This window comes from Tursiops truncatus, chromosome 6 (genome assembly GCF_011762595.2).
Source record: "Tursiops truncatus isolate mTurTru1 chromosome 6, mTurTru1.mat.Y, whole genome shotgun sequence".
NCBI classification, from domain to species: Eukaryota; Metazoa; Chordata; class Mammalia; order Artiodactyla; family Delphinidae; genus Tursiops; species Tursiops truncatus.
In genome coordinates, this window is record NC_047039.1 from 111941018 (window position 1) to 111964313 (window position 23296).

Sequence of the window (23296 nt, forward strand, 5' to 3'; positions counted from 1 at the left end):
GTGCAGCTGCCTGGGCCTTCCCCCTTCCCTCACCTCTACCGCTTTCACTCAGGCCGAGGTCTCTGCTGGTGGATCTTAGCTGCGGCTGGTCCCACTTCTTAACCATGCTGCTAACCTCAAAGATCAGAGGGAGAAGGTCTGGGTTCTGGCCCCCCTCTCCCGGAAGCCGCCTTGGTCCCTGTGCAGAGCTGAGAGAGGCATGCCGGGGGGCAGGGACACTCCCTCTGCAGCTAAGCCCCACCTTACCCAGAACCTGCCTTCTATGTGCCGAATTGGACGGGCTTCCCAGGTTCTTGAAAAGTATTCAGGGGTTCCCTACTTAGAAACCGAAATACCTACACACACCCTCTTTTAAAAAGCATTTTATTACGGAAAATAGCAAATATACACAGAAGTTCTGAGTATTGTATAATAAGCCCCTATTTATCCATCATATGGCTTTACCAGTTACCATCCCATACGTCAGTGTGTGTCTAACACATCAGGACTTTTTGTTTTCAAAACACAGTGACGCTGTCATCACACTTAACAAATCAACAGCAATTCAGCTTCGAATGCGCCCATCCAGTTGGGAGGCACCGATGCCTGATGGGTCCCTTTAGTGCCATGAGCATTGACTGACCAGCAGATTCGGGTGCTGTCGCCCTCATCGGCTGGCCTCATTTATGGCTCCACAGCAATGACCAGTGATGACCAGGGGGATGCTTTTAGCTCTGTGATGATCTGTTTCAATCAGTTGCAGTCATGCTTTTTGCTGCCTTACTTGTCTCATGTCTGGCCTGAGAGCAGCCCCGGGTTGGGTCCTGTGTCCTTTGACGCACCCTCTGGTCTTCCGCGCCTTCTTGCTTCCAGCCACCGTGATGGCCCAGGCTCCTCCACTGCATTTCCTGTCTTAGATCCAGCCCAGCCGTTGCTCCAGGGTGCCACCTTCCTTGGTGTGGAAATGGTGTTTAGACACCCCAATCTGGGCACCAGGGGGTGCTTGTTGCTGCTGGGTTTTCTTTACCTCTAGGGCTTTGGATTACACAGAGCTAGGAAATGGACACTTTTTTACCCCCCCCAAAAATAATAAGTTATGAGATCATATAGATATCTCCCAATGAAAATGTAAGATTATAAGGTTTTACTTCTCTGCGCAGCATGTGGGATCTTAGTACCCCGACCAGGGATTGAACCCACACTCCTTGCATTGGAAGTGCAGAGTCTTAACCACTGGACCGCCAGGAAAGTCCCTCTCTGATCTTACTCATTTCTTTTTCCACTTACGCTGAAAATCTTACACCACTAGCATAATTACTTTTTCTCCTATAACATACATATATTTTCAAAATAGAAAATGTTATAATAGATCATATAAATTATCAAATATACAAATTTAAATAACAAATGATAAATTATATAAAGTAATCTTTGATAAAATAATATGACCATCAAAGATCATTTAAGATTGTGTTGCACTTGCTTTCTCCTTAGGATAAACGCTGCTATGAACACACAGTCACGCCTCCAAGTCACTTGAAGTAACCGTTTTCTCTGTGGCTAGAACATCTACTGATATAGTTAGGTTCCCTACAACTTAAAATGGACATTTCTCTGCCTGAAAACAAATTTTAAATGTTCATTTTGGGCACCTTGTGAACAGTAGACCCTGATAATTATTGCGCTATGAACCTCTCAGACACCGTTCCCTGAGCAAAGGTATCAGTGGGGAAGTTAAGAGAGGTGAAGACACGTGTCCAGATCCCACAGCTATCGAGTGGCAGTGTCAGGGTTGGACCTGTGTCTGTCTGATTTACAACGTCTGCAAATGTTAACACAGGTGCATTTGCCCTTACAGAATGTGCTCCAGCCCAGAAAAACATTTTTAAAAAGTATTTGTGCCATTAAGTCAATTTCATCAGTTTTCTACTTTGTCAGTTATACCAATTCAGAACTTTTGATACGTCCCACCTAGACTCTTTGGAAGGTCACAGATGCTCCGAGCATACAGTGATAACCATGGAGTCTTTCTGAAGGAAAATATGCTTCCCCACAAATATGTGCATCAAGTTTGAGGGCCATCCAGGCTCCCATGGCCTGTCCTTAAACTTCCTAACAGGTCCATGGACCAGGATTCAAAACTCCCAGTTCAGACATTTGGATTACGTTTTCTCCACCAAATTACCACAATGCAGCTGATATGTAACAACCACACTGCTCCAAGTTTTGTCTGATTTTCCCAGTTTTCTTTTGTGAGAACCAAGGAGTCAGAAGATTGCCTGAGAGAGGAAAGAGCGACAGCCGAGGCCATGCACAGCAAATCCCACACAATCCACAGCAGGGGGACCGAGGTGGCCCAGGCACGCAGGCCAGCCCCTCTTCCAGGTTAGAGTCCCAGGGCTCTTGGGAGATCTGTCAAAGAAAAACCAGACTACACTCCAGTAAAAATGATTAAACACACGCACACGCACACACACACACACACACACACACACACACACACACAGACAGCTGGACAGTTGTTAAAGCAGTAAGAAGACTTTTTTTTTTGGCCGCGCCGCATGGCTTGTGGGGTCTTAGTTCCCTAACCAAGGATGGAAGCCAGGCCCCCTGCAGTGGAAGCGTGGAGTCTTAACTACTGGACCGCCAGGTAATTCCCCAAAACAGATTTTATTCAGGATTATTGCAATAGGGAAAGAGAGACTTCCATATAGATCTGAGCTCAAGTCCAAATACAGCCTGGGCAAGTGGGGTTTCCTAGCCAAACAAGGGTGAGAGAGAGTCTGTGGATGGAAACTTACTAAGAGGAAACACCAGGGCTTCCCTGGTGGCGCAGTGGTTGAGAGTCCACCTGCCGATGCAGGGGACACGGGTTCGTGCCCCGGTCCGGGAAGATCCCACGTGCCGCGGGGCGGCTGGGCCCGTGAGCCGTGGCCGCTGAGCCTGCGCGTCCGGAGCCTGTGCTCCGCAACGGGAGAGGCCACAGCAGTGAGAGGTCCGCGTACCGCAAAAAAAAAAAAAAAAAAAAAAAAAAAAGAGGAAACACCAGGGGAGAGGGGGCTTCCGGAGAGACTGACCTAACAGGATTCTTGCTGAAGACAGACCAGGGCGGTCAGCGATCATAGGTGCGGGGGACGGCAGAGGATGGGGACCCCAATCAGAGATCAAGGCGGGGCAGATATGGAGGGTGGGGCATTCCGGTTAAAGCAATTTAGCGAGAGTCTTGCTAAAACTGGACGATGCAGAGTTGAAGAAGAGGTCGGGGAGCCTGAGTAGTTTGGTCAAGGAGAGGCTCTCTGTCAGACCTCAGCCAGTGGCCAAAGCTTTCGGCTGAGAGGAATGCCCCTGAGGTTGGTCTCTAACACAGGGTCAAGCAATGAACACAGTGGACAGACCCAGCCAGGAAGCCGGGGCGGATTTTTTTACTGGACAGACAGTGTTAGATTCTCCCAGGCACTTCTGGGCATGCTCGTCCTGTGTCTATCGATCACCTACTCTGTGCAGGACCACGTGAGGCCCTCGCTATTAAATGAAGAGGCAGCCACCCCCTATGAGTGAACTGCAGGCCCCCTTCCCTCTCCTGCCCCCTTCCTTTCCTCCTCGGCTACTATAAATAACACTGCACAGAACGTCCTGGAATGTTCCCCTCCCCCCTATTTAGAATTAGCTCCTTTAGAACAGATTCTTAGAACTGCAGGAGCAGGGCAAAGGTGTGAGTCGCAAGTGCCTTTCCTTGTCACTGGCAGCACCCCTCAACACCTTTGCGCCCCGGCCCCACACCCGCCAGCCCAGCCTGCATGGCCTCTTCTTCCCAGTGTCCTGACTCCCTCCCACCTGCAGCCGCCCACCCCTCCCCACCTTTCTCCAGCCTCTCTCCATTCACTCTGCGTCACAAAAAATCTGGGCACAGGAAATGGTAGGCGGACAGGCAGACAGACAGATGGACAGCTGTGTATCTGCAGGTTCCCTGTGGCCAGAAAGCCCGGCCCTTCCTTTTCCCTGGGAAGCCCTCAAGGCTGGGCTGGTCTCTCGTCCTGCCCTCCCAGGACTGTGCTGCTGACAGCGAGAAGCCCCCATACTTGCAGGGCGGGACCACCTCATGATGCTCAGGTCCCCACCCCACCTCGAGCCGCACAGCCAGCCGCGGCCCAGTAGCCCGTGGCCCTTTCTATCCCAGAAATCACGCACCCAGTCGCCTATCAGCGCCCACTGCTGAGCCGCAGGCACGGCAGGGGGACGCAGCCTGCCCATTTCCCCAGGAGCGAAAGCAAGCCCTTGTCGAGGCGCCAGAACGCAGCGCACTTAGCACCCAGCCAAGCCCCAGCCCTCCCCACACCCCCTGCACTCGTGCCATCTGCCTCTGTTCCCAGGTAGGCAGTAACCTGCACAGGTGCACTGTGGGGACCAGGTCACAGGGCAGCAGCCGACCCTGGGAAAGATGGACTGTCCCCACGTGTGTGTGTGTGTGTGTGTGTGTGTGTTTGCGTATATATGCGTGTTTGCACGTGACCTTGGCCCAGCCCGACCCCGGCTGGAAACAGCAGGTGCCTCCTGACCCCAGCTACACCACCTGGCGTTCGGCCAGCCTGGAGGAAAGGGTAACGGTAGGAGGCGGGGGAAAGGGTCCCCCTCAGGCAGCTCTGGGCTGGCTCCAGGCCCATAAATACCGCGGGCCCAGAGCGAGGGCCACAGAGAGGCAGCCATACACCATGGGGCGCTGGGAGCCGGTGGTCTTGGGCCTCGCCTGCTGGCTGGCTGTAGCGAGTGCGGCGAAGGTAGGCGAGAGCCCAGCAGAGGGGTCGGGCCAGGGGACGGGGCCCCTCTCTCCTCTGCTGAGCCAGACATGGAAACTGGGGACAGGGCCCAGCCGAGGGAAGACAGGCAGAGTCACTGGCAGAAAGAGCCAGACTGAGAAAGAGAACCCGACATCAGCCTTTCCCGGGCACTTACTCTGCATGTCGTGTTTTGCCCTTCGCAGGATGACTCAGGCTGCCACATAAAATACTGGGTGCCCAATTCAACTTGAATTTCACATAAACCACGAGTCATTTTTGGTGTATGTTCCACCCAATATTTAGGACATACGCTAAAAAAAATCATTATTTATCTGAAATTCAAGTGTAACTGGGCAGCCTGAACTTTTATTTGCTGAGTCGGCAACCTGACCCACAACACCCCTCTGGCTCCTTCCCCCCTCTAGAGATGTCAACGTTGTCCCTCTTTTCCGGAAGGGGAGACAGGGGCCCAGAGCAGACAAGGGGTTTGCCCAACATCACACAGCCACAGGGGCTGAGCAGGAGCCTGGAACCTGGGCTAGTCCAACCCTGGAGTCTGGCTTGAAGTGTAACCTCCACCTCCCGGTCCCCCACCCGCCTGCTTGCTACAGCTCCCCTCCCCAGTGAGAGTCAGGAGGCCCAGCCAACCCTCCTGGGGCGGCCATACCGTCTGAGCTCCCTCACTGCCCTCCTGCAGCGTGAGGGACACAGGGCGGGGAAACACTTCCAGGGCGGAGCGAACAGCCCCTCGCAGAGCGCACCATGCGGGTCCCGCCACCCTTCAAGCTGCTCTCTCAGGCCCTGCTCTTTCCACCCTCTGCCGTCCCGAGGTTCGAACCCCTGCTGCCTCGTTCTGGGCGCCGTCTGCCCCCGAGAGAAGGTCGCTCTCCTTCAGGGGGAGCTCTTTTCTAGGTGCTGAGGGGGCCCTGGTTCCCTCCGTGTTGCTCCAGAGCCAGCGACGCCCCTCCCCACCGGCCTCGACGGATGGCCAGGGTCCCCATGCCCTGCCCCTCCCCGGGGCCCTCAGGCTGATCTCAGTCACACAGAGCCACTTCTGAGCTGCTCCCCACCAGGCGCTGACCTGGCCCGTGCCCTCTCCCAGCAGCCAGGGAGGCTGATCAGGAAAAATGCCTCGAGGCCGGGGGTGTGTGAGGCTCCTCCGGGACAGGAAGCGGGGAGAGAGACAGACAGGGGCCAGCCTGGGCTTGCCGCCTGGGCCCAACCCCCAGGCACCCGGCAGGTGTTGCTTCCAGCCCCTTCCTCTCCAGTTCCAGCCCGCCTGACCCCCACCCAGCAAGGCAGGGGGCCCCTCTCAGCATAGACTTCAGAGGGCCTGGGACGTGGGGCTGCCCTGCCCCTGCCCACCTGGAACCGAGCGCAGGTGAGAGCCAGGAAGCATGGACCTGTGCTCACCCTGGGCCACGGGGTGAAGCGCTGGGAGGGGAGAAGGGCCGGCCCTGAGTTCAGACAGTTTCCCAGCGGTGACTTCAAACAGGAAAGCCTCAGTGTTCCCTCCAGGAACAATGGGTAGATGAGTACCAGCCCCCGGGATGCTGGTGAGGACTGGACGCACTGGTCCTTGGGGGGCCGGCTCCGCACAAGGGCTGGATATGCAGCAGCGGTGCCGGCGGCCTTGGGGGGCAGGGTTCTTTCCCGGCTTGGAGCACAGGGGCTGTGAGGACTTGAGGGGACACCGTTGGGGGAGATGAGCGGAGGAGAAAGACGGGCCCACCGCTCAGGGAGCGCACGGCTGGGCGTGAAACATTCAGTGTCCGCGGTGCACCTGTCACTGTTGGCAGCTGGACAAGCAAACGGGCCACGAGGGAGATACTGTCGTCACCCATCTTACAGGAGGGGAAACTGAGGCTCAAGGGTATAGGCGGCCACAGCAAGAATCCAAACCTCCACCCCACCTGTCCCGGCCTTCTTGGAAGGCTTTCCTGAGGACACACTGCTTGAACCAGGCTCCTCTGAGATTCAGGGAGCAGGACACCCAGGGGGCGAGTGGGGAGTGAGCACCCTCCTCAAGCAATGGGCGCAGGTGGCAGGGGCCTCGGTCTCAGGTGCAGATGGGCCCCTCCTTGAAGCTGTCTCTGGGGAGCCTCTGGGCACCCGGGGCCTGCGGGTGGGCTCCCTGCCCCCAGGGGCTGACCAGCCCAAGCCCCCCTGATCTCCCGCCTCCCATCCCAGCTGGGTGCCGTGTACACAGAGGGCGGCTTCGTGGAAGGAGTCAACAAGAAGCTGGGCCTCTTTGGCAACTATGTCGACATCTTCAAGGGCATCCCCTATGCCGCCGCCCCCAAGCCCCTGGAGAACCCACAGCGACACCCCGGCTGGCAAGGTGGGAGTGGGTGAGGGTGGGGCAGGCCCTGTGGCTGGTGGGCCCGTCCTCACCCCAACCCCTCCGGCCGTCCCCAGGAACCCTGAAGGCCAAGAACTTCAAGAAGCGATGCCTGCAGGCCACCATCACCCAGGACAGCACCTACGGGGAAGAGGACTGCCTCTACCTCAACATCTGGGTCCCCCAGGGCAGGAAGGAAGGTCTGCTCTCCCCACACACCCTCCAGCTCCCCTCGCCCTGCAGGAAGCCCCCAAGTAGCCAGAGGCCCGGTCCCTGCCCCTGGGTTGTGTCTGGGGGCTTCAGAGCTGAACTTCCCTGACATCAGCACAGAGCGGGGAGGGGGCTCATCTGGGGTCCCTGGGCCTGCTCCCCCGCCCTCAGTCTCCCGGAACCTGCCCGTCATGGTCTGGATCTACGGAGGTGGCTTCCTCGTGGGGTCCAGCCAAGGGGCCAACTTCCTCAGCAACTACCTGTACGACGGGGAGGAGATCGCCACTCGGGGCAACGTCATCGTGGTCAGTTTCAACTACCGCGTCGGCCCCCTGGGTTTCCTCAGCACCGGAGACTCCAACCTGCCAGGTCTGCCGGGCATCGGGCGCACTGGGTGTGGGAGTGAGCGTGCCCAGCCCCCAAGCTCTGAGCCCAGCGGGGACGCCCCTCGGCAACCCTTGTTCTGAAACAACTCCCGACATCCCCCTAGAAAGGCCCAGAATCCTATCTGCAGAGTGAGGGAGCTGGAGCTGGACCGTGAGACACAGCTGTAGCCAAAGAGAAGAGGTTGTCAGCCAGACCCAGAGAGCGCCGCGGGGAGGGGCAGGGAGGCAAGTGAAAGAGACAGGGGCTGGGACACCGAGGCAGTGACTCGGGACACGGAAGCCCCAGGACAGACGAGAGGGAGTGTGGCCCAGCGGGAGACAGCTGAGCGGCCCTGGCCCTCCGCGCCCCTTCCCGAGCCTGGGACCCGCTCCCACAGCTCCCAGCCCGCCAGCCTCCTGGGGACGCTGCAGGACGTAACATCCTGGGGCTCCAGAGGGTCTCCGCACAGTCAGGGACGTGCTCATCCCACCCACACGGACAGCGCACCTTGTGTGGGCCAGGCCCCTAGCACCCCGGTCTGGGCCGAGGGTCCCCGCTGAAGGCCCTTGCCCTGTCCCCAGGTAACTATGGCCTTCGGGACCAGCACATGGCCATCGCTTGGGTGAAGAGGAACATTGCAGCCTTTGGGGGAGACCCTGACAACATCACCATCTTTGGGGAATCAGCCGGAGGGGCCAGCGTCTCTCTGCAGGTCTGGGGACCCCTAAGGTGTGGGAGGGGGTGATGCAGATAGGGAGTAGGGGGGCTGGAGCTGACGTGTGGGGTGTCCTTGGCCGAGCCCTGGAGACGGGGGTCGGGGGCGGGCGAGGTTGGTGACAGGACCTCTGTGTATTGCAGACCCTCTCTCCCTACAGCAAGGGCCTCATCAAGAGAGCCATCAGCCAGAGTGGCGTGGCACTGTGCCCCTGGGCCATCCAGAAGAACCCCCTCTTCTGGGCCAAAAAGGTAAAAGGAGGAGCTGTGGGGGGGGAGGAGCCTTCCTCCTTTCCACTCTCTGTCCTGGACCCCGTGTTCTCTGCCCTGAGCACCTCCTCTCCCCAACCCCCAGATCGCAGAGAAGGTGGGCTGTCCCTTGAACGATACTGGCAGGATGGCCAGGTGTCTGAAGGTCACTGACCCCCGTGCCCTGACATTGGCCTATAAGCTGCCCCTGGCAGGCATGGAGTGTGAGTAGGGGCTGCTGGGCGGGGGACACGGGGGCTCCACATTGGGCGCCAGGTCTGATCCTGGCTCTGTCGCCAGCTCGCTGGCATCCCCAGGCAGCCTGCTGCCACCACTGCCCTTGCAGGCCTCAGTGGCCTCGGCCGTAAGGGGAGGAGGGGCCGTTCTTTCCTCTTGTCTTCGGTGGGTCACGACCCCTTCGAGAAGCTGAAGAATGTTTGGTCTCCATTCCCCCAACAACGCACACATGTGCAGTCATCTGTACACAATTTTTGGCAGACTCGTGGACCCCAGACCAAGAGCCTCTGTACTAGACGAACATTCATTCTTTCCTCCACTCATTCGTTCAACAACATTTCCTGAACACCCGCTGTAGCATTTGGCCCTTCCAGCTCTGCTACTCTGTACCCCAGGAAGGTCAGGGCGACCCCAGCAGCAAAATCCTATGAGTGTCAGTCTCATCAGCCCAGTAGGTGAGAATTCTCTCTTGCTCCTTCTTCTAAGGCAAAGCATGATGGGACCCCATCGTTTGTATTTTACCTAATGTGAATTAAACCATAAGTGCTAGGCAAAATGAAACCAAAGCAAACATGGCCCCAAATGCAAACCAACTTCATGTCTGAGGGTTCCGCATCTGGGGAGTCAACCAACTGAAGATGGAAAACGTTAAAAAAAAAATTCCAGGAAGTTCCCAAAAGCAAAACTTGAGTTTGCCTCCCGCTGGCAACTATTCACATAACGTGTGCATGGCATTTACAACTATTTACATAGCATTTACATTGTATTAAGTATTATAAGTAATCTAGAAATGATTTAAAGTACGCAGGTAAACGTGGGTAGGTTATATGCAAATACTGCACCATTTTATATAAGAGACTTGAGCACCTGGATTTTGGTGTCCTGGTAGCAATACCCATGGATTTGCAGAAATGCGACTCTATTTCCTTTTGAGCTGAACTGGAGGGAAAACGGGCCAGGCCTAATGAAGGCAGGACAACCCTCTGCCCTAAGCCAGCCATACGGTCCTTTCCAGGTCAGTGCAGGGGTCTCGCGCCATTTCCGGCTAACACACTGGAACCCAGCGCGGAGAGGGGGCACTCTTTCTCCATCGGTCCCCTCCATGATTTCGAGGTCTTCCTCCCCCCTGATTTAGGCCCAGCAAGAAAAGAGGGACAGGCAAGGGACATCAGCTGCAGCGAGAGGACAGTCTTGGTCCCTGAATCAGTGGTTCTCAATCTGGGCGATTTTGTGCCCGGGGAACACGTGGCGGAGTCTGGAGACACTTTTGGTGGTCGCAGCTGGGGAGAGGGTGTTACCTGGTGTCCAGTGGGTCAAGGCCAGGGAGGCTGCTGAACACCCTGCACTGTGCAGGGCGGCCCCTACGACAGAACGATCGGGCCCGAATGTCAGTCGCGAGGAGCCCTGGTCTCCATCAAAGGAGGCAGATCTCCACCGCGGCCTCAGGATGGAGTCAGCTCCTGTCCCGGAGGTTGAGGGGCAGGGCAGGTGGGTACCGGAAGGTGTGAAAACCTGCTGCTCTCCCCCGCTCCCCCCCAGACCCCCTGGTAAACTACCTGGGCTTCCTCCCTGTCGTCGACGGAGACTTCCTCCCCAGTGACCCCATCAACCTGTACGCCAACGCTGCGGACATTGACTACATAGCAGGCACCAACGACATGGACGCCCACATCTTCGCCAGCGTGGAGATGCCGGCCATCAACAAGGACAAACGGGCCATCACAGAGTAAGGGGGGTGGTGGCACAGGGACGGTGCCCCGGGGCAGCTGGGGGAGGCATCGACAGAATGAGGAAGGGAGCACTGTGGCAGGGATGGGGGGGTCGCCCGTGGCCTTCTGTGGCATAGGGGTGCAGATACCCTCCTGTGGGCATGGGGTGGAGGATCCAGTGTCAGCCTGGACTCTGCAGGGAGGACTTCTACAAGCTGGTCAGCAGGTTCACCATCACCAAGGGGCCCAGGGGTGCCAACGCCACCTTTGACTTCTACACCAAGCCCTGGGCCCGAGACTCGTCCCAGGAGAACAAGAAGAAGACCGTGGTGCACTTGGAGACCGACATCCTCTTCCTGATGCCCACGGAGATCGCCGTGGCCCAGCACAAGACCAACGCCAAGTGAGGAGGGGGGCGCGGGGCTGGCCCACCTGGGATCACGCACCTTGCCAGCGAGGTCTGGCAGGTGGGTGGCTCCCAGGTGTCCGAGAGGCCTGGGAAGGGCATGCTCAGTCCCCGCCTGTGCCTGCACCATCTACCAGGCCTGACGGGGCTTGAGAGGACCCCTCTTCCCCTCCCAGCCTTGAGGGCTTTACAAAACCCTCCTGTGAGCCTCTGCCCAGTGCAGCCCTGCACGCTCTCCCACACCCCATAGCTCTCCCCATCGGAAAGTCCTTGAGTCTGCCTTCCATCCCTCATGCTGTGTAGAAGGAGGGCAACACTGGGTGATGTTCTCTGCTGTGGGTTTCGAATTTGCCAACTTTCAAAATAAGCCTGTGGCCACATTAAAAACCTCCACATAATAACAGCCGGTGAAAATAAAAAACAAGTTAGGAATGCTTAAAAAGCAGAAAGATAAAATTACACCTAGAAGTCTGGGATGAAAGCTTTGCAATAAATTTAGCTCTGAGGTTCCTATCAGTCAAAGCAAAAAGGGAAACATCTGAGGGCATATAGTACCTTGTCCAATCAAATCAAGAATACAAATTCACTTGCAGAGAAAAAGAATCTGTTTTGTTTTTTTTTTGGTTGTGCCGTGCAGCACGCGGGATCTTAGTTCCCTGACCAGGGACTGAACCCGTGCTCCCTGCAGTGGAAGCGTGGAGTCTTAACCACTGGACTGCCACGGAAGTCACAAAAACAATCTTTCCTGATACTGAATTATGAAAGGAAGACGCCTCCCTATGTTTGGTGGAGGCGAAGAATAAATACAATTGAAATTGTAGAACCCATGAAGTCATACATTTGGCCACAGCTTTCCTTCCCCCAGGTGTAATGATCCAGATCCTTCCTGAGCCTTTTTTAAAAAAATACTTTATATTTATTTATCTATCTATTTATTTATTTTGTCCATACCACGTGGCTTGCGGGATCTTAGTCCCCCGACCAGGGATTGAACCCGAGCCCTCGGCAGTGTAAGCGCTGCGTCGTAAGCACTGCACCACCAGGGAATTCCCCTTCCCAGTCTTGTGGGAATTCCCCAGACCCCTCCCTGCTCTCCCCATGGCCTTCCCCTGGGGCCCCATCTCCGGGGCGGGCGGCCCCAGGGGAACACCCTGCCAACGTGGGTGGTCTCCACTGCCCTCCTCAGGAGCGCCAAGACCTACAGCTACCTATTCTCCCAACCGTCTCGGATGCCCACCTACCCCCGCTGGGTGGGGGCTGATCATGCAGACGACCTCCAGTACGTCTTCGGGAAGCCCTTTGCCACCCCGCTGGGCTACCGGCCCCAAGATAGGACCGTCTCCAAGGCCATGATCGCCTACTGGACCAACTTTGCCAGAACTGGGTAAGGCAGCGGTGAGGGTGGCCTCCTGCCACCTTGCCCTGCAGGGCTGGGGTCCAGTCCCTGTTCCCTCACTTACACTTAACCTCCCTGAGCCTCCGTACCCCCGTCTGTGTGAGGCTCAGAGCTCCTGGCTGGGCCTCAGGATGCGCACGTGCCCAGCCAGTGCCCAGGAGACAGGGAAGTGCTTACGGGGCAAAGGGTGGAGAACTGCCCAGGAGAGCCGGGGCAGAGCCGGGCCAGGGACCCGGGTCTCCAGCCAGCTACCCAGCCTTTTTTCTCACTCTGCAGGGACCCTAACATGGGCCACTCGCCTGTGCCCACGCACTGGGATCCCTACACCCTGGAAAGTGGCAACTACCTGGAAATCAACAAGAAGATGGATGGCAGCTCCATGAAGCAGCACCTAAGGGCCGATTACCTGCAGTACTGGACCGTGACCTACCAGGCACTGCCCACGGTGACCGGCGAGGGGGCCACCCCCGCGCCCACCGCGGGCCACTCTGAGGCCACCACCGCGGGCGACTCTGAGGCCACCCCCGCGCCCACCGCGGGCGACTCTGAGGCCACCCCCGCGCCCACCGTGGGCGACTCTGAGGCCACCCCCGCGCCCACCGCGGGCCACTCTGAGGCCACCACCGCGGGTGACTCTGAGGCCACCCCCGCGCCCACCGCGGGCCACTCTGAGGTGGCTCAGATGCCCATAGTCATTGGCTTCTAATGTCCTTGGCCTCCAGAGGCCACAGGGTGTGACCCCATGGCCCACCTTCCCTCCCAAGCTCTTCCTAAATAAAGCTTCATCCCTCTCTGTCTGGCATCTCTTTTTGCTCCCAAGACCCAGCTGGAGGAAGGGGGGCCCTCAGCTCTCATGACAGCACCAGGAGCCCGGCCCAAGGATTTCACCCTGATCTGTCAGCCCTCAAGCTCCAGGAAGCCGACAGGACCATCCTCATTTTGGAGAGGAGGAAACAGGTTCAAAGAAGTGAAGCGTCAGGGCCAGGACTGGGGTTCTGGCGTGGATCCCTCCACACAAGGCTGCTGGCTCCGAGGGGCGGGGCTCTGCAGGCGGTGGCCGCCTCTGGACCAGTGGAGCCCAGCCACGGCCAGGTCCTGTGGGGTGCGGGCAGGGGCCTCTGTGTTCTAACTACAGTCTGCCTCCAGCTGGATGCGAGTCAGTGAGAGGGTAAAGCATTGCACTGGAAGGATCAGAAGCAAAGGCTGCAAGAGAACTGGGCGTTGGGCAGCGCCCGATGTCTCTGGCAGAGTCGGGGGGGGAGGAGGCAGAGGTCAGAGTCGGGGTCATCTCCACCTCTGGGAGTCTAGCCCAGGCACATGCCCAAGGTCATCAGAGCAAGATTCAAACCCAGACACTCCACAGGCAGTGCTTGCAACAATGCTGGGGCTTCCTCTCCCCGCTCCCCTCCATTCTTCAGTCACTGTGGGGTGGGGGTGAGGGATCAGAGATTCCGGAGTCCTGAGCAGCTCAGCCTGGGGGCGGGGGGTGGGGGGAGTGGGTGCAGTAGCACCGGGGGTCAGCCGGCCACCCTCCCTCTCCAGCAACAGATGGAAGGCTGAGCCCGGGCAGCGAGTCCTGCAGCCTCACACAGCAGAGCTGAACAGGGGGCAAACCTGGCCCCCCGAGGAGCAGGGGTCACCCCGGGCTGGCCTGTGACCACCTTGGCGGCTCTGGGCTTCCTGGCCTGGTCGGGCGGCCGATGGAGCCCAAGGATGCAATGTATCCCTGCTCTGCACGCACGTGACTTCTGTAAGTGTTTCTACCTGCTGGGTCTGCTCTCAGGAGCCTCCTCTGGGCCTGGACAGTGCTGCAACGCGGTACTTCTCTCCCTTGCTGGGGGAGAGAACAGTTGTGCCCATCATTCAGGAAATCACGTCCCTGGATGGCTGGGCCACGTCACAATGGCCGGCATCCAGGTGTGTGCTCAGTCCCTAGGCTGCACGGGCCTCCCTGGCAGGGGCGAGCCCTGCTGTGTGTCTGGGTGACGCCCGCAGCCGTCGGGACAACTTGGGGAGACGCCTCGTAATTCGTCTGGCTCTTGCCTTTCCAGGCTTTATCCAGGGGATGAAGCTGAAAATACCAAGGTGCGGGCCAGAGGCCTGTCCAGAGGCCTGGAGGCTCCCTGATGGGCCAAGTGGTAACCCTTTAACTCCTCTCATGATGAAGCCCCGGGGGAACACGCAGGTGAGCTCAGGTCAGAGTCTGTTTACCACCCTGACGAGACGTGGTGCTTCAGTATGTCGTTGGCAAGGCTGTGCCCAAGCGTGTCTGTGGGTTGGCAGTCTTGGGGGCAACCCCCCTCCCCGCCCCCATGCCTCATCTTTCAACCTTCCCCGCGGGAAAGGTTCAAACAACCCCCCTCCCCGTGACATAACCACAACACAGACTTGGACAAAAAACGCAGCCATTCTGGGGGACTCTGCAAGCTCTAAGGGCTCCGGCCCAGCTAGCCTTTAGGACATAGTCAGTACCAACACAACTGCCTTTGTAAACTGGTGATTGTGTAAGACGGTGGACCTCAGAACCACACGGCCTCTGACTTTATCTTGGCTACAGAGGGACAATGCAGGGGTCCTTCACTGGCAGGAATCAGTCTCCTTACCCTGGCAAACCAGCACTCACCCGGGATTCATCAGACGCCAGCCCAGATGAGTGGCCACCACATGCCGGACAGAGAGAGGCAGGACGCCTTCTAGCGAGTTTCTGGGTGAAATCAATTGTGTGAAGAGTTGCAGAAAATCCTAGAGTTGCTGGAAATCCTAGTTCACAAGAGCAGAAATGCTTAAGGAACGAGGCCCAGCTGCAGCCTTAAAAGCTGCATCACAAACACTTCCCCGCCCCCGACGTGAAACCAGCAGGAAAAGGAATTCTGATGTCAGAGGCAAGGATTCCAGGAGGTCAAGGGTCGATCACAGGGCCCTGGAGGATGCAGAGTCCCCTGATGTCCATAGTCCACTGGCTAATAATGACCCCCTGGCCTGTTCCTTCCCACATTGCACTTTTTGATCTGTTGACAATTTCTCCCCACTTACTGCTGATGAAATTCCAGAGTTTGACCTTGAAATCTACAAGTGGTAGACTGCTGGTCAAGACACTCTTACAGGACAAGGAGAAAATGCTCCCTCTTCCTGGAAAGCTGTAGAAATCAGCTTGTATATGTCAATCCCAGTCTACTATATATAATATGGATAACTAACAAGAACCTACTGTATAGCATTCTGAACTCTACTCAGTACTCTGTAATAACCTATATGGGAAAAGAATCTAAAAAAGAGTGGATATATGTATAATTGATTCACTTTGCTGTGCAGCAGAAACGAACACAACATTGTAAATCAACTATACTCCAATAAAAATTAATTTTAAAAAAATATTTTGCCAATAAGAAAAAAAAGAAAAGCAGCTTGGGAGGAAGTTATTTTTTAAAAAACTGGGATAAAAATATATATAACATAAAAATGTTAATTTTATAAACAAACATTTATTTAAATATTAAATTATTAAATAGATTATTTATTTATTTAAAGATTTATTATTTATTTATTTATTTGGCTGTGTCAGGTCTTCATTGCGGCTCTCGGGCTTCTCTCTAGTTGTGGTGCGCAGGCTCCAGAGCGCGCGGGCTTAGTAGTTGCGGCACGCGGGCTCTCTAGTTGTGGCCCACAGGTTTAGTTGCCCTGCAGCATGTGGGGATCTTAGTTCCCCGGCCAGGGATTGAACCCACGTCCCCTGCATTGGAAGGCAGATTCTTAACCACTGGACCACCAGGGAAGTCCCAAATATTTTATTTTTAAAAGTGTGATTCAGTGACATTAATTCTATTCACACTATTGTGCAACCATCACCACTATTTCCAAAACTTTTCATCACCCCAGATAGAAACTTTATACCCATTAACTCCCCATTCCCCCCCACCTCCACCCCAGTAATCTCTTCTACTTTCTGTTCCAATCAATTTGCCTGTTCCAGATATTTCTTACAAGTGGAATCAGTGTTTTCAAGGTCCATCCACGTTGTAGCATGAATCAGAGCTCCATTCCTTTTTACGTCTGAATAATATTCCTATGCATACCGTTGACGTACAATTGTGCACAGTATTCTCTCATAATCCGTATTTCTGTAAAGTCGGTAGTGATGTTCCCACTTTCGTTTCAGGTTTTAGTAATTTGAAGGTCTTTTTCCCCTTTTTTTTCTTTAGTCAATCTAGCTAGAGGTTTGTTAATTTCACTGATTGTTTTTCAAAGAACCAGCTTTTGGTTTTGTTGATCTTCTCTGTTTTTCTACTCCTCTGTTTCGTTTCTCTCCCCTATAATCTTTATTATTTCCTTCCTTCAGCTAGCTTTGGGTTTAGTCTGCTCTTTTTCTAGTTCTTTAAGGTGTAGAGTTAGGTTACTGATTTGAAATCTTATTTTTTAATGTAGGCATTGACAGGAGTAAAATTTCCTCTTTGTACTACTTTTGCCGCATCCTATAAGTTTTTGGTACATTGGTTTTGATTCCTTTCATCTCAAGGCATTTTCTAATATCCCTGTGACTTCTTCTTTGACCCACTGGTTGTTAAAGAGTGTGTTGTTTAATTTTCACATATTTATGAGTATTCCAGCTTTCTTCTCCTGTAGATTTCTGGCTTTATTCCACTGTGATTGGAAAAGATGCTTTGTATGATTTCAATCTTTTAGAAATTACTGAGACTTGTTTTGTGGTGTAATACGTGGTCTATGCTTGAAAACACGCCCCATGTTCTCTGTTATATTCTATACGCGTTAGCTAGGTCTCATCTGATGTCTGGGGTTGTTCAAGCCCCGTTTCCTTACTGGTCTTCTGTCTGGTTGTTCTAGTCATTATTGGAAGTGAGGTCTGAAGTCTCCAACCGTCTATTTCTCTCTTCAATTACGTCCATTTTTGCTTCATGTGTTTTGGAGATGTGTATATGTTTACAATGGTTCTATATTCTTGATGGATTGAATCTTTAAGCGATATATACTTTCTCTCTTGTTACCTTTTTGACTTAGTCTATTTTGTCTGATAATAACATAGCCGTTCGGCTACCTTTTGTTTACTATTTTCACAGAATATCCTTTTCCATCCTTCATTTCAACTTTTTCATATCTTTGTAGATAGGTGGATCAGGCTTTTTAAAAATCCATTTTCTCACTCTGACTTTTAATTGGAGAGTTTAACCCATTTACATTTACAGTAATTACTGATAAGCACTTTCTTCTTCCATTTAGCTATTTGTTTGTATAACTGTATGCCTTCTACACTTTTTGTTCCTCAATTCCACCACTACTGCTTTTTAAGGATTTGATTTTTTTTTAATTAAAAAAAAATTTTGTTTTTGGCCACACCTCGCAGCTTGTGGGATCTTAGTTCCCTGACCAGGGACTGAACCTGGGCCCTTGGCAGTGAAAGTGCAGAGTTCTAATCACTGGACCGCTGGGGAATTCCTTTGGTTGATCTTTTTTTAATAGTGCACCATTTTGATTCCTTTCTTTCCTGTGTATTTCTAAAAAAATATTTTCTTATTGATTGCCTTTGGGATTACAAGGAACATCTTAAACTCCTAACAGTCTAGTTTGAATAATACCAAATTAGTTTCAGTAGTATACGAACATGCAGCTCTCTGATCTCCATCCCTCCCCCTTTATGTGGTTGTTGTCACAGGTTATGTCTTTATACATTCTGTTCCCATTAACACCCTTATACTTATTGTTTTATGAATCTGCGTTTTAAGTCATATAGAAAAAAAAAGAAAAGGTACAAACAAAAGTGCAACAATACAGGCTTTTAGAATTACCTATTAGTTACCTCACCTAGTGTTCTTTACTTTTTCACATGGCTTGGAGTTACAGTCTAGTGCTCTTTCATTCAACCCAAAAGGCTCCCTTTAGCACTCCCTGTAGGCAGGACTATTAATAACAAACTGCCTTAACTTTGCTTATCCGGCAACATCTTAATTTCCCTTCATCCTTAAAGGATAGTTTACGACATACAGAATTCTTTTTCTTTCAACACTTTATTTTCTATTGTTTTTGGCCACACCGCTTGGCATGAGGGATCTTAGTTCCCTGACTGGAGATTGAACCTGTGCCCCCTGCAGTGGAAGCACACAGTCCTAACCACTGGACTACTAAGGAATTCTCATCTTTCAACACTTTAACTATGTTACTCTACGGCCTTCTGGTTGCCATGGTTTCTAATGAAAAAAATCAGCTGTTAATCTTATTGTGGAGGGACCCCACCCCACCCCTTGCATGTGATTGTTTCTTTCTTGCTGCTTTCAAGATTTCCTTTTTGTCTTTCAACAGTTGTGTTGTAATGTGTCTTGTGTGGCTCTCTTTGAGTTTATCGTGCTTGGAGTTCATTCAGCTTCTTAATGTGTAGATTTATGTCTTTGATCAAATTTGAGATGTTTTCAGCCATTATTTCTTCAAATAATCTCTCTCCTTCTGGGACTCTCTTTATGCATATGCAGTTACATTGGACGGTGTCCCCACAGTCCCTCTGGGTCTGTTCAATCTTCTTCATTCTTTTTCCTTTCTGCTCCTCAGGCAGAATAATGTCCACTGCCTTAGTTCACGGATTCTTTCTTCTGACTGCTCAGATCTGCCACTGAACCCCTCTAGTGAGTTCTTCATTTCAGTTATTGTACTTTTCAGATCCAGAATTTCCACTTGGTTTATTTTTATAATTTCTATCTCTTTACTAAATTCCCTACACGTTCGTACATTGTTCTCTTGATTTCCTTTAGTTTTTTGGTCCGTGGCTCCTTTTCGCTCGCCGAACATATTCAAGACAGCTGACTTAATGTCTCTGACTCGTAATTTTAATGTCTGAGCCTCCTCAGGGATAGTTTCTGTCCAATTCTTTTTTTTTTTTTTCCTGTGAACAAGCCCTATTTTTCTGTTTCTTGATACGCTTTGTGATTTGTTGAGACCTGGATATTGAGAATTATAATATCGTAACCCTGAAAATCAGATTCTCCCCCTCCTCAGGGATCGCTTCTGTGGCTTGAGGGCTGCCGTCTTCCGTTTCTGTAGTGACTTTCCCCAACTGTTTTTGCAAGGCCTGTATTCCTTGTTGTGTAGTCACGGCAGCTTCTGCCCCATTGTCTCAGGGGTTCAGTGTGTGACCTGACAGAGATTTCCTTAACAGCTGAAGTTCAGCAGCCGTCACCCTTCATCAAGCACTCTCCTGGTTGTTGTGTCTGATGAGGTTCCAGAGTCCCAAAATTGTTGATTCTGATAGTTTTTTTTCCCCAGCTTCATTGTTGTTTCCATGGAGAGACTGATCTTTACTCCACCATTTTCTGTTAAAAACATTATTTTTATTTATTTAAAAAATATTTATTTATTTGGTTGCACTGGGTCTTAGCTGTGGCACGCGGGCTCCCTAGTTGTGGCATGCGAACTCTTAGTTGCGGCATGCGTGTGGGATCTAGTTTCTTGACCAGGGATCGAACCTGGGCCCCCTGCATTGGGAGTGCGGAGTCTTAACCACTGCGCCACCAGCGAAGTCCCCAAAACGTTGTTTTTAAAAACTGGAATTCCACAGGTTGCTGCTATGCCGCGTGAAAGCACTTCCAAATTCAAATACCAGGGGTTCTGAGGGGCTGTCTCAGCTCATGGCCCAGTTTAATGATACTGAAGTGAACATCCGCTCTGTGAAAGGTGGACTTCTCTGTTTCCTTAAGTGAGCCAGAGAAGGGTGGCTGGCCCTTCTTGCTTTTCCTGCCCTTCTTTATTTCCTGTGTAAAATAAACCAATAACCCTGCAAGACTTCCTATTTGAACATGGAATGTGAGAGTCTGTATCTCACTTCAATGAGCACAGGCAATGAAAGAACAATACCACAACTCCCAGACTATAGTAGAAACAGGATTTTAATATAATATTCAAGTCTAGCATTTGCTATTTACAACAAATAAATATTGCCCCTCCCCAACTGGTAAACATTTTTTTTCACCTTTTATACAAATATTCAATCCCCCTCCCCTCCCCCCGAAACCCTCCTTTCCCACCAATCCCCGTCTCGTGTGGTCTCGTAAAGCCCAGGATACAGTGGTGGATGGCACTTGCAGTGTCACGAAATCTGACACCAGTGGGACTTGGCCGAGACCGTCCTCACTCACCGGTTAAGAGTGTGGTCCGTGAAGGGGGTGTCTCTCTCCTCTGCCAGGGGAGGGCTGGAGTGGGCAGTGGGCGAGACTCCCTCCCTTTCAGTTGGCCCTGATGATGGAATCTTTGGTGCAGCCTGAGGAAGGCCACGATGGTGGGAGGAGAGAACTGCAGTGGTCAGACCCGGTGGATGAGTAGTGCCCTGGGGTGCCCATGGGCACAGGTGGCAGTGGCCCACACCTGGGAAGGTGTGAGGGAAGTGTACGGAGGGCAGTGCCCGGCGGCATGCGGGGCTCCCTGCCCATTGGCAGCGCTCCTTGGCAAAAGTCAGCTCGTCCTCTGGTTCCAGAGAGCAGAAGGCACCTTAGGCAGCGAGTGGTCCAGAGGAGGCCAGGTCAGCCATCGACGGGCAGGCGTCAATCCCGGCAGCAGGAGAGGTTCAGGGTGAAACTGGAGTCTGGGGGTGGCCTGGGCTGGCAGCTTGGGCGCAGGTGCCCACCTGGCCTGAGCCACTGTAGTCTGTAAGTGCTTAGTTGCCCAGCCAGCTAGACCCTGGAAAGGGCGGCTCTGTGGCTGGCCAGCTAGGGACAAGTTAGAAGATGCCCTTGGCAATCTTGAGTCCCTTCTGCTTCATGCGCGGGAGGGTAGAGCTGGCTCCATGCCTGACCTTTGCCCCCTTGGTGAAGGTCCGTTTCTTTAGGACAAAGTCATAGTTGGCAGTAGAGTTCATGGCGTAGAACACGTTGGCGTTGTCAGGGATCTTCAGCTCTGGTCGGGGAGGGGCAGAGGGTCAGCTGTGCTTATGCGGGCCCCACTGGACACCCCACCACTTGAGAGCCCCCAGGAGGGCAGGCCTGATCCAGACACCTGAGACCCCTCAAGGCAACTCCAGGACCACCAAGGACCCCCCTTAATGACACCTGCCTGGGACAGACTCTGCTGAGGCACTGAGGGACTTCCCTGGTGGCACAGTGGTTAAGAATCCGCCTGCCAATGCAGGAGACACGGGTTTGATCCTTGGTCTGGGAAGATCCCACATGCCGTGGAGCAACTAAGCCCGTGCGCCACAACTACTGAGCCTGTGCTCTAGAGCCCGCGAGCCACAACTACTGAGCCCGTGTGCCGCAGCTACTGAAGTCTGCACGCCTAGAGCCCATGCTCCGCAACAAGAGAAGGCACCGCGGTGAGAAGCCTGCGTACCACAACAAAGAGTAGCCCCCTCTCGCCACAACTAGAGAAAGCCCGCACGCAGCAACAAAGACCCAGCACAGTCAAAAATAAATAAGTAATTAATTTAAAAAAAAAAAGAAAAAAGGAACTCAAAAACAAAAAGGACTCTGGGGACTTCCCTGGTGGTGCAGTGGTTAAGAATACGCCTGCCAACGCAGGGGACATAGGTTCGAGCCCTGGTCCGGGAAGATCCCATGTGCCGTGGAACAACTAAGCCCACGCGCCACAACTACTGAAGCCCGCGTACCTTAGAGCCTGCGCGTCACAACTACTAAGCCCATGCACTACAACTACTGAGCCTGAGTGCCAAAACTACTGAAGCCTGCGCACCTAGAGCCCGCGCTCTGCAACAAGAGAGGTCACCGCAATGAGAAGCCCGCGCACCGCAACAAAGAGTAGCCCCTGCTCGCCACAACTACAGAAAGCCTGTGCGCAGCAACGAAGACCTGACACAGCCAAAAATAAAAATAAAATAAAAATAAAAATAAAAATAAAAAGGACTCCGACTCCAGGAAGCCCCACCTCAGTCTGCAGCTGGCAAAGGGTCATCCCATCCTGCCCCCTGCTGCCTTCACTGATCGGGAGGTCCAGCTGCAATAAGCTTTCTAGAACCTAGATCACCTCCCTGGAATCCTGCACAACTCAGGACAAGGGCTCTGGGGCCAAGTTAAGGGCGGGCTTTGCCCCAGGCCTCCTGCACAGGGTTTCATAGGGTGCCAGGATCCCAGCAGGTACTTGCTCTTGGCTCTGTTTCCCACCCTCTCCTCTGGCCTTGAGCCTGTTACTCTCCACTGCTGGGCTGGAACATGTGTGCTCTGGGCTCCATCGTGTGGCTCTTACTCTGGTCCTCAACCTGTCTAGGTCTCAGGCTTCCTATTCTGTAAGATGGGGGTCCCACCTGCCTTGCTTACCTCACCAAAATGGTGCAACAAGGTAAGAGAGGATTTAGAAAACAACTTCTAGCGATCGTGGCGGGTCATTGCTAACTGTCTGGGTAATGGCTGTGAACGCGGGATCAGCTCATGGGAAAGGAAAGAGTGATGATAATCTTCGCAGTTACGGCACGTCTACGGCACACGTACACACGTGAGCATATAATCCATGTATATAGGGATCAACTCACTGCCTATTTTATCTCCATTGTGGGGATGGGAAAAGAGGCACAGAGGACTTAAGGAATTTGCCCGAGGTCTACAAGCCGTAGCCGTCTGGTTCCAAGTCTGTGCTTGTTCTTGATCCTTTCCCTTCCCAGTTTTTAGAATACCCAGCTGCTCCCTAGTAGCCTCTGTGTTTAGTATCTACTATGGGCTGAAAGTTGGTGTCCTCTCTAAATCTGTTGAAATCCTAACCCCCAATGTGATGGGATTAGGAGGTGAGGCCTTTGGGAGGCCATTAGGTCATCAGGGTGGAGCCCCACGAATGGGATTCGTGCCCTTATGAAAGGGACCCCAGAGAGCTCCCCACGCCCTTCCACCATTTGGGTTCACAGTGAGAAGTCAGCCGCCGGCAACCCAGAAGAGGGCCTTCACCAGAACCTGACCATGCTGGCACCCTGATCTTGGACTT

At 53.3% G+C, this 23296-nt stretch overlaps 2 protein-coding genes and 1 long non-coding RNA gene across 21 annotated transcripts in view; 2 read left to right on the forward strand and 1 right to left on the reverse strand.

Annotated features, from left to right (window-relative positions):
- Positions 1-346: 346 nt before the first annotated feature.
- RALGDS (ral guanine nucleotide dissociation stimulator) overlaps positions 347-23296 on the reverse strand; it is a 102646-nt gene continuing 79696 nt past the window's right edge. For 5 of the 19 annotated variants that reach the window (XM_033858959.2, XM_033858949.2, XM_033858953.2 and 2 more), the window contains one exon: positions 20248-21268. In XM_033858959.2, the coding sequence (XP_033714850.1) occupies positions 21093-21268 (176 nt within the window). In that variant the 3' untranslated portion in view covers positions 20248-21092. Of the gene's footprint in view, positions 2392-9692; positions 10233-14003; positions 14217-15005; positions 15143-20247; positions 21269-23296 lie in introns of those variants that run through there. The other 14 variants (XM_073806747.1, XM_073806752.1, XM_073806753.1 and 11 more) reach the window with 9 other exon arrangements.
- CEL (carboxyl ester lipase) lies at positions 4558-13167 on the forward strand. The gene is made up of 11 exons (XM_033858975.1): positions 4558-4754; positions 6945-7095; positions 7173-7295; positions 7477-7674; positions 8253-8383; positions 8530-8637; positions 8741-8858; positions 10411-10597; positions 10780-10983; positions 12173-12370; positions 12659-13167. Exons 1-11 carry the CDS (start codon positions 4689-4691, stop codon positions 13086-13088), a joined length of 1914 nt encoding a protein of 637 aa, XP_033714866.1. The 5' UTR covers positions 4558-4688; the 3' UTR covers positions 13089-13167.
- LOC141279019 (uncharacterized) lies at positions 14070-23287 on the forward strand. The gene is made up of 3 exons (XR_012332749.1): positions 14070-14132; positions 14434-14567; positions 23220-23287. It is a non-coding gene; the product is annotated as an uncharacterized lncRNA (long non-coding RNA).

Bases quoted from the DNA above. Each gene is read 5' to 3' on its own strand.
- CEL (XM_033858975.1), top strand. From the start codon at position 4,689: ATGGGGCGCTGGGAGCCGGTGGTCTTGGGCCTCGCCTGCTGGCTGGCT. The intron at 8,859-10,410 runs GTGAGTAGGGGC...GCTCCCCCCCAG, and splicing joins GCCCCTGGCAGGCATGGAGT to ACCCCCTGGTAAACTACCTG. The intron at 10,598-10,779 runs GTAAGGGGGGTG...TGGACTCTGCAG, and splicing joins GACAAACGGGCCATCACAGA to GGAGGACTTCTACAAGCTGG.